The sequence below is a fragment of the Aegilops tauschii genome, chromosome 5, assembly GCF_002575655.3.
Source record: "Aegilops tauschii subsp. strangulata cultivar AL8/78 chromosome 5, Aet v6.0, whole genome shotgun sequence".
In the NCBI taxonomy this organism is placed as follows: domain Eukaryota; kingdom Viridiplantae; phylum Streptophyta; class Magnoliopsida; order Poales; family Poaceae; genus Aegilops; species Aegilops tauschii.
Genome location: NC_053039.3, coordinates 520,287,068 through 520,297,764, shown reverse-complemented (window position 1 = coordinate 520,297,764; position 10,697 = coordinate 520,287,068). Strand labels below are relative to the sequence as shown.

The following is a 10,697-nucleotide window of genomic DNA, read 5'->3' as shown; positions in this document are numbered from 1 at the left end:
TTCATATCAGATGGTAGTTGAAAGCCTACTCATCCTTGAGATTATAAATAGAGAACTTGGGCAGTGAAAAGCTTGACGAAAAGAGGTTAGTCGCTGTTTCACAGGAAGTAGAAGCTACAAGGGGAAAACAAATCATAGTAGCACTACAAGCAAAATCGTACCCCGGTCAACGGGGCTGAAGGGTTTGCGGAGGGGGTTCTCAGCCAGCTTCAGCTGTGGAGAAGCTGGTGGTCTCTGTCTGTCCATGGCGATCCCACTTAACTAGCCTTGGTTTTGTTCACGCCGTGCTGCAGAAACTTGGAGCGGTACTGCTCCGCCAGCGACTTGTCCACGCCCCCCGCCCCACTCGCATCTTTCCTCGCCCTTTTCGTAGCCTTGTCTCTCTTCTGCTCACCATCATTTCTGTTCCTCCTTTTTCTTCGTGCGTCCGCCTGAGTGTGTGCTGTGGATGGTCCCTGATGCATCAAATGAAACAGACGTGACATTAGATTACTTCACTGCATCTAAATGGGGTACTACTGCAAAATAAATCCGGTAGTACTTACACTCGGTGCAGCATTCGGGGCCACATCTGTTTGATTTCCATCTGACACAGAGGAGGTTCCCTTAATTGACTGCCGTGCTCGTTTCGCGGGCCTTTGAGATTGCCTTTTGTCTCCCTGTGTGCTTTCCACAGTGGTGTTGGGACCTCCAGGAACTGACAGATCATCTGAAGGTCCTTTGCCAGAGTCAGATAATTTAGATGGTATATCTTGCGATTCTTGCTTGCTCCCTTTTCCAAAAGGTCCCTTCTTATTTGGACGAGGGCCATCAGTTGTAGACTGATCTCCCAGAGCCCTCCGCTCTTGTGCAGCCTCTTTTGCCCTACCATTGCGTTCGTTCCGAATCTTCTGGAGCCTCATTTTTTCAACATCCTCAAGTGCAAACTCGACAATTGGACGACGTTCTGTACCAAAGGTTCCTGCAAAGACGTAAAGAATGATAAATGATAACACGGACCGAACCATTCCGTGTTCAGCATCAAACATTCAACAGTGGGCAGTACAAAAAAGAGACCAACAGGCACCATGTCTGTTGGATAGAAACGAATATCAGATATACAAATAGTTTGTTTTGATTTTTCCATAACCAAATGGCATCACCCAATATTGTCCCATAAATGTGAAACTATCAGGAGCAAACAATACTCCTGTCATTATGTATAAACGAACATCAAACAGCTGTATGAAAATGCAGAAAGGCCATGATTGGTTTTTCTTCTTCTTTCCTAATGAATGAGTAAACATAGGCAGCACCGACAAACAGCACCAGTATAAATAAGATAAAGACAACAATGATGCACATTATTTCTTAAGTATTTATATGCAACCCAACCCAAATGTATTATGCATCCAATATTAAAAGTGTAGGCGCAATCTAAGGATGATGAAATACGTAAGCAAACTCAACTCACTGCAAAATGTTTTTCGATATAAACATGCTCCATCACAAAGTAGCAACACAGGACAGAACAATTGGCACAACATGACAACAGTCAATCTAATTAAAAGTGGCAGGTGCATAAAGAAGTACCAGGGTTGTTGTTTAGAACCCTCAGAGCTACAAGAGCATGCTCATGTTCTTGAAAGTCAACAAAGGCTACCCCCCGGGAATGCTTTTGTGCAGCACCCTGACCTTTCTTTTCATTGTTTAGGATATTTACCTGCTCGAGACAAATGCATACACATAAGCTTTATAAAGATATCTAAAAAATAGCAAGGAGAAACTTGGATGGTAAACCGCAATTAAACCTTCCGGATGACAGGATTTTGCTTGGTAGCACGAGAAATTACTGCTTCTCGGCAAAGCTTCTTTACATCATTAATGGTCAGAGTCTTTGGCAAATTGTAAATGATAAGCCTTGTTCTGGAGACATGGAATTTTGGAGATACAAGCATTTCTGCTTTTCTTTTAGCCAACCTACAAGATAAAATAGCAACCATTTCTTATTCATTTTTCACAAAATAACAGAAGCAGATAACAAGAGAAAACAAGGTTCTGATTTATGCAAAATGCCATGCAAGCAAGGAGGGGGCATAGAGATGTAAAAAATTGTACAAATGCAAGTGAAAAAAGGAACCATCTTTACAGAAAAGGAGACTAAGAATGGAGTCTCACAAAATTCATCAAATTACATGAAAATGACAGGTAGGATTTTTGTTACTTCAGATAACAAAATCATGCACCAAAGAACTAGCTATGGACAGGGGTGCATGGAAGCTTGCTATCCATGTGCCAGAGCCATGAGTTGGTCGCGAGATCTTATGAGTTTCACCTCTAGCCTACCCCAACTTGTTTGGGACTAAAGGCTTTGTTGTTGTTGTTGTTGTTTGTTGTTGTTAGATAACAAAATCATCGCATTGACTTTATTGATACTATTTAATATGGATGAACTAATGCAGACATAAGAGTCAAGACCAACTCTTACCAACTACGTTTATTCATGTCAACATCTGAAACACCTTCCGCAGCTGGCGTTCCAGGGAGTATTTCACCTTCCTGCTTCAACACTAAACTTTCAGGAACAGAAACTAATAGGAGTGCAGGATTGAGTGCAGATAAAAGAGTTAACTGTTAAACTTGCCTTTGACAAATACAGGTTGCGTCGATCCTCAACCTCATTCTTTCCCTTCTCCAGTTCCTTTTTGTGAGCTGACTCCTTATCCAGCGCTTTCTTAACATTAAGTGGTCTGCTTTTTACAAAAATTCCTAATCCAGGAGCAGCATTAGCAGCAGAAACTGCTGCATCGGCTGCCTCTGCTGTAGAAAACTTGAGAAAACCAGTCCCTCTAGGTCTCCTGCACAGACAGTGCAAAAATTCTTGGAATCAACAAATGCATTAAGTGAAGGTTCTGTGGTCAATACAAGTGGTGGAGAATGGACAAAATAAAATATTTCCAGTCAGATGGTTAAACATACTTTGTGAGTTTATGCAGAACTGGGAAGAAAGATTGAACCTTCCCAAACACTGAGAACCGCTCTGTTACCTCCTCATTGCTAATATCGAAAGGAAGGTTGCTTATGAATATTGTCCTATCCAGGCCAGCATCTTCTTTCTTAGGTTTCAAAGAAGGAACATTGCTTTCTGTCTCTGCTACATGTTTAGATTCTGCCAACATGGCAGCTGCAGGTTTCAAAGCAGGAATGATACTTTCGGTCTTTGTTACATCTCTAGATTCTGCCAACTTGACAGCTGCAGGTGACTGGGGTTGCTTCTTTTTTGGTGTGTCATTTTCTGTTTCAGAATCTGTATCAATATCAGAACTCTTCTCTGGTGTGTCATTTTCTGTTTCAGAATCTGTATCAATATCAGAACTCTCAACACCAGACCGCTCAGACTTCTCTGATGACTTGATCAAATTTTCAAGAACTTTTCTAGAAATGTCCGCTTCACTTTTGAAATCATCCACAGGAAGACGATTTGAAGTCTCCTGATCAAGTTCACAGTTATCATCGCTGTCATCTCCTCCAACAAGATTATCTTCAGAGGATTCCTTGTCACTGCCCTTGTCAGATATATCTTCCAACTCTGAAAGTACATGCAGTTCTCAGAATCATAATAGTAACTCATAGAACTCAAAGCATTGATTGACGACATTATGAGAAGGCAGTGGACTAATAAAATACTCCACCCGTTCCAGAATATAAGGTGCATCAATTTTTGGGGAAGTCAAATGTTTGTATGTTTGATCAAGATTGTGGAATAAAATAACACGTACAATACTTAATATATTAAATATGAAAATACTTTTCATGATGGATCAAATGATATAGATTTGGTATTGAAGATATTGATATTTTTTTCTAAAAACTTCGCCAAACCTACACATATTTTACTTTTGAAAAAACCAATGTTGAGGATATCGCTTATCGTTACCGTCTTGGTCGGATGGGGATTAGAGATTAATCAGAAATCGGACGATTAATCGATTTTATCAGTTGACTATTAATCGGCCATTTCTTTTTTACAAATCACAGGTTTCCAGCACTAAAATATGATATATTCAACACACAAAAAAAATACTGGACATAAGTGTTACCACGATTCCTTGCTTTTGAATCCTTGTAGAATGACAAACAAAGTAGGACAATTATACATATTACATAACAAGGTCCGCAGAACACAAATAAACATAGTTCTTGCACACATAGTGCTAGAAATAGGCCCAATTTATCGGTACATTCCCGATAAATCGTTTGTCAGAGTGATAAATCGGTCCAAACGATAAATAGTGATGATATGGCATAATTTATCGGTCACCCACCAATTAGCGATAAATCGCTGAATCGGATGATTTTTTGAACAGTGGACAAAAAACTAATACACCTTATAATTTGGAACGGCAGGAGTAGTTGGAAAATCATGGTACCATCGTGGTTTAGTTTTAGACAATGGAATATACTCCTGTTTCCTGAGGAACTATATCAAGGAACCAGCATGGTATTTTAATCAAGTCTCAAAAACGAGTGATTTACAATATATCGTCATATCGGTTTATTATATCGTTCAGATTCAGGCAAGTATAAATTTTGGATTAGCTGTAGAGAAAACTATAGCTTTATGAGAAATCTCTGAATGAAAGAAAGTATAAACACTGGTATAAGAGTTAATATTTACCATCGTCCTTAGCATCAGACTTTGCAGCAACAGCATATACATTCTTCGGAACAGCCCAATCAACAGCGACTGTTCTCTTTGCAATAACTTTTCCGTTAACATTTTTTATAGCCTGGTTCAGAGAAATTGTGGCAGGTTAGGACTTCCAATGAATATTTACTCTTACTGCATAAAGTACTGACCGTACATTTTCTGCATCCTGTTTGCGTGTGAAAGACAGAAAAGCAAAGCCTTTTGACTTCCTGTAAAAATAATAAATGCAACAGAGTTATCATATATTACGAGTTGCTTGACTCCCCAAGGGAATACAGGATTAATGAAAAACATTACCCATCATCAGATTTTTGTGGAATGGAGACATCCCAGACAAATCCTTCACAACTAAATATGTCCATGACCTCCTTTATAGTAACCTGTGAGAATGAAACATCCATGTATAGTTTCTCTTTCATATGCCCTAGAAAATAATTTTGGAAGAGACAAATTTGCATTCAAACAAGCACCTTGAATGGCAGGTTCCTGACTATCACTCTCCATTTCCTGATCTTTGAACCCTGAATATCAACAAACAAGTTTCAGACACTTGCAAGTAAATGAACGAACTATAGAAATACAAGATAAGAAAGGTTTGAAACCACTTTTAATTACCGCACATCCACTAATTCTTAATTACTGCGCATCCTCCCATTTTTAATTACCATACCAAGGTGTAATATGTCACTGAAGTAAAACCAAATGCTAAAGTATGTATACATAGTAAAGAAAAACAGGTGGCAAAAGAAAATGATCTCAATTTTGTTTAGTTGCAGAAAAGGAACGAGACAATCAAACTAGATAATGAAGCAATGACATCATATTAAGATAAATACAGCACAAGACAGCTTACCTCCCCACCAAGTTGACGAGCCCAAACAATTGCTCCTTTTATCTCCTTGTGATGCAAGAGGACAACAGCCTCCCAAGCTGATTTCACACTTGAAAAGAGTACTGCTGCCGCATCCGATGTGCACCCATCGCGTGCAAGCCCTGGAGGGGATGAATGCCATATTCTACTGTTAACACTTTTTTAACTTAAAATGCTAGTTGTGCTAAATGAGCTAAATGTCTGGTGAAGTAAGTGCATGAAGATTCAAACATGTCTGGATTCATTCCATGTTCGTATTAAAATGCCACATCAATTATGACATGGCCTTTTGTGGTGTCTTACTTTTCACTCATATCTTAAGCCGACAAAGCAACCTTAACGGCACGACATTTTGTGGTGCTCTTGCTTCAGTCAAACAAATGAAATAAGTAATACCAATGTCCTCCATTTAGTCAACCATGACTAAGAGGATGGTGAAGTTTAAACATTATTCTCCAATGGGGAATAAATGAATGAGAATGTAATGAGAAAAGGAGTAAGGAATAGAGAACAAGAACTTAATGGACAAACGAGACTTGTGTGCACGGATAGGAGAATAAAAAACCATAATGTTCTTTTTACCAAGCAAAAAACACTTGCAGCTGGAACTAAGACTGGGAAATAAGAAATTAAGCACTGCAAAAATAATTATGCCCAACATTCAAGCCAATCAAAATATGCCGGGCCACAGCAGGGGCCCAAGGACTCAGGGTCGTCTTGCCACAATCATGGGATGTCCACTGATTCTAGTGTTAGCTATGTAATAATTCCAGCCTCCTAGGAGGAATGTACTTGTACACCTCCATCTTTTCAATGAAATGAAACGCAAAGGTCTTTTGCGTTTTCTCGAAAAAAAAATATGCTAGCAATGTGCAAATACCAAATATGGACAATCCTCACATGTATAGAGTCGTGCACAGGGTACATCATGAAGAGAACTAACAGTTCAAAACATAAGCATCATCTTCATCAGAAATATGCTAGCAATGTGCAAATACCAAATATGGACAATCCTCACATGTATAGAGTCGTGCACAGGGGTACAAGTCTTGCAGAGAACTAACAGTTCAAAACATAAGCATCGTCTTCATCAGAAAACATGCATCCAGTCAATCGACGAGCATAAGAATGAGCCATTTGACTTGTGATGAGAACATATTGCCAGATGAGACACGATTGTAAGGTGGAGTAATGACTTTTTAGTTCACTGAGACACTAACTAGAAAAGAGCAGACATGCAGCCTTAAATAAGATTCAAATCCATCATTATCATTTGAATACTCGCATCACCAATAATGCCACTGAAGTTACCACGCGTTATGGATTAACAAGCCGACGGGATATGGGCATATGGCAGTTGCTAAAACTGGGATTGGGATTATTAGCTTTTATCTTTAGGGATTTTACTCTATCCTTTAGTCAATACACCTCTATATAGGGAGGTCCCTCTCTTTGAGATTAAGCAAAGACGTAACCAAGCTATTCCTAGTTTCCTTTTCACTCTCCCTGGCCCTGGGTGTGGTTACTCGCAAGGTGCTGCCGCACGACTTGGGTCGAGGTAGTACCTGACTAGACCTAAGGACCCCCGTCTTATCTCGCCACATAACAAACATGAAATTTTAAAGCAATGTGATACCCGTCACAAGAGATTGGATTTACTGCTGTAGCATGAACTCAAAGAACTATCACACCAGAACAATTATTGTGTTGACAACATAATATACAATTAAAAGTAAGTAAAATTTGGGGCGGGGTGCAGGGAAGTGAAAAGAGAGCATGAAAAGATCATACCATGGAGCTCCATTTCCTCTTTTGGAAGTGGATAATTTACAGACACTACCGTGCCAATCTCTCCTGCCAGACGGAAAACTTCACTAGCCATGGAGAAGTCTTGAAGACCACCAAATATAACGGTTTTGGCGATCCTAACCATTAGGAGATAAAAAATTACAAGTCAAATTGAGTTTAACTGGAACAGATAAAAATGCTACAACATTATATCTTCGACCAAAATAACTAAGAAATGGTACTTGAAGAGGCAAGATTCAAAACAAGAGAAAAAACTTCAGCAACAATATGGGATGTCACATTTTACGTAACGTGGTATTGTCCAGTAAATATAGAAGTCTTCCAGTCCACACCTTTGCTTTTCAGAACTTTTCGGTTTGTCAGTAGCATTAGTGCTAACTTCCTTCGCTACTTTGGTATCCTTGGCCAATAACTGTGGTGGTCCTAATTCAACACAATATCTTGCATCAGAAAAAATTGAAGTACTAGGAAAACTGAACAGTGGAAAAGGTGCAAAAGGTTAAAAGCTTCCAAATGAAACCTGCATCAGCTTTATGAGAGGTCTCCTTATGTTTTACAGGAACAGGAGTAGAATTGTCATCTTCTTCATCTTTTGCATTGGAGTCGTCAGCTTGCACTGCTTACAAACAAAAACAGCAGGATCATCAGACACTCAATCTATAGAGTTTCATAAGCAACAAATTATTGATATTTACCGCTCTCTTTCTTTTGCAAACGTTCCTTCAACGGAGCACGTTGTATTGCGAGCTTAACTCTGATTTTCCTACCAGCAACAGCAAAACCATTCTTTTGTTGAATAGCTCGCTCAGCATCCTGAACAGTGGCACTGATATAATGCAAACACATTTTAAGTCAGTTCAATTTGACTGCTGCCCAAAAACCTGTTTGAACAAGAAGAAGTAGCATGGCTCCAACGGGGCAGAGCCAAATTGGCTACGACATGGTGACCCAAATACAAAAAAATTCCACCACTTTGCAATTGCAAGAAAAAGAGGAATCTGATCAAGTACTTGATGTATGCTAACAGGGCCACGGTCATTTTTATACACAGGTAATTCCTTAATTGTCAGCAGAAACACACTCTTCTCTGAAGAAATACACTTGTGCAGTTGTACCAGCACATGAACCGAGTTCTATCTATCAACCAAGCTTAAAAGATTTAGTCTATCTCAAAGCCGAGTTGAAGCAAAACATAGAACTGAACGACTGCCGGATTTACATTAAAATGGAAAGAGAAGTACGGTCAAGTGGGTGACTTATTGCCAAGAAGAACTCAGTGAATATGTAACATACTTCTGCTGAGAATAAGAATTAGTGCACCAAGGCTAACTGTTATGATGCGTCTGATCACGCTAACTAGGCTAACCACGGCATTGCATGGCAAGAATGAGTACTGAAAATCTTTAACAGATCAAGTTCTGAACTCACAATTGTACAAACCCAAATCCTTTACTCGTCTCGGACCCTGCATAATAAGAACAGACGCAGAGAGTTCTTAGTCACAAGCAACGGGAAATTGCTCACTGATAAACACCATATAGAGCCATCAAATTTCTCAATCGTCAGCTGATCAGCTCACCTTTCGACGCGACCATGAAGCAGCGCCTCACCGGCCCGACCTCGCTGAACACCGTCTCGAGCTGCACAGCAACAGCACAAGCGGAAAATCACACCCGGGCCTCAAAACACCCAACACTGAGTAACCTCACAGCTTAGTAGAGAGGGGGAGCGCCTCGACTACGAGCTCGCCCTTACATCGGAGGACTTGTAGGTGTACGGCAGGTTGGAGACGAAGACGGTGGAGGGGGTGTGGCCCCCGCCGGCAGCGCCGCCGCCTCCGGCGACGGCAGCTTCGCCTTCCCCGGCAGGCTCTCCTCCGGCGCCGTCGCCGCGGGCGCGGACGCGCTGCTTCCCCTTGCCCATCGCCGGCGTGCGCTGCAGGGAACGGGCGTGGGAGCTGGGTGGGGGTGCTCGCGGTTGCGATGGGACGAGAGGTTTTGGTGGGCTAGGGTTTATAATTGGACGGAGAAATGGGTCGGTCGTCGGTTTTGGGTGGGCTGAAACTGGGCTGGCCCGTAAGTACGTAGGCCTCCTCTAGCGCCTGTTGTGGGCCGGTCAAACAAACTGTTGTTCACGCGACCCTGAGCTAGCGAGTAGTTCTTCTAAAAAAAAGAGCGAGCGAGTAGTTTCCCGGTTCGTTGGTTCGTGGTCTGACCGTTCCACCGTTACCTCCGCCTGGTTTACTGGTGCCCTCGCGTTTAGGATCATATTCTGACCGTGATTTTCTTTTTTGCGGGAAAAAACTTCCAATCTATTCATCTTCAATCATGATAGTACAACGAACACTAGAAATAATAAAAATTACATCCAGATCCGTAGACCACCTAGCGACTACAAGTGCTGAAGCGAGCTGAAGGCATGCCGCTGCCATCGCCCCTCCCTCACCGGAGCCGGGCAAACCTTGTTATCGTAGACAGTCGGAAAGTCGTCGTGCTAAGGCCCCATAGAACCAACGCACCAGAATAGCAACCGCCGCAGATGAAGAGTGTAGATTAAAAGGATCCAACCTGAAGACACACGAACGAAGATGAACGGCGAACAGATCCGAGCAAATCCACCAAAGGCAGATCAGCCGGAGACACAACTTCACACGCCCACCGATGATGCTGGACGCATCACCGGAACGGGGACTAGGCGGGGAGACCTTTATTCCATCTTCAGGGAGCCGCCGCCGTCTCGCCTTCCTGAGCAGGACACAAACCCTAACAAAGCTCGAAAAAAGATTTAAAAACGGAGATGTCAAAAAACATGATTTTAACAAATAAAATATAAACTATGATGTCAAAAAAAATTATACATAAAAAATAGTATCATCGAAAAATATATTCAAATAAGAATTCAACGATATTTTTTTTATGAGATGCACTAACATTATGCTAGTCAAATATGTGGTCAAGCTTTGACCCAAAATCTGGCGGGTACTGAGAAGGATGGAAGGCATGTTTGCAAACGTCTAATTCGTGAGGATGGCTTTGTTAATATCCGCGGACAAGCAGTTCCAAATCTGGCGGGTACTGTTTTGCTACTGGAACAAGGTTCTGGTGTAAATGTTTTGGGGGAGATTGGCCAGCCTAGTGGTACACCTGGCAAGGATCCTAAAGTCAAGAGGAGAAGACACGGTGCTGGTGTCGAGGACGTGGAAAACGATACAGATATGGATGTTTTGGCGGCCCCCGGGGTGGAGGACCGCCGGTCCCAATGAATCTCTTTAGCTGGAACTGCCGGGGAGGGGGGAATACTTGGACAGTTCATGAACTAGCGACACTT

The 10,697-nt window shown here is 41.6% G+C and overlaps 1 protein-coding gene across 2 annotated transcripts; it reads right to left on the bottom strand.

Moving 5' to 3' along the window:
• LOC109763445 (uncharacterized) lies at nucleotides 1-9,366 on the bottom strand. Of its 2 annotated transcripts, none has more exons than XM_073498338.1 (19): nucleotides 9,126-9,366; nucleotides 8,950-9,010; nucleotides 8,799-8,835; nucleotides 8,066-8,196; nucleotides 7,891-7,986; nucleotides 7,703-7,793; nucleotides 7,353-7,486; nucleotides 5,544-5,683; nucleotides 5,161-5,211; nucleotides 4,988-5,070; nucleotides 4,845-4,899; nucleotides 4,658-4,769; nucleotides 2,959-3,568; nucleotides 2,620-2,837; nucleotides 2,468-2,534; nucleotides 1,791-1,959; nucleotides 1,573-1,702; nucleotides 546-961; nucleotides 1-455 (listed from the first exon to the last, which is right to left on the bottom strand). In XM_073498338.1, the coding sequence occupies exons 1-19, from the start codon at nucleotides 9,291-9,293 to the stop codon at nucleotides 258-260; spliced, it is 2,967 nt and encodes a 988-aa protein (XP_073354439.1). In that variant the 5' UTR covers nucleotides 9,294-9,366; the 3' UTR covers nucleotides 1-257. The 2 variants fall into 2 exon arrangements, with proteins under 2 accessions (XP_073354439.1, XP_020177882.1); XM_020322293.3 differs by having other exon boundaries at nucleotides 2,468-2,538; nucleotides 2,624-2,837.
• Nucleotides 9,367-10,697: the final 1,331 nt, after the last annotated feature.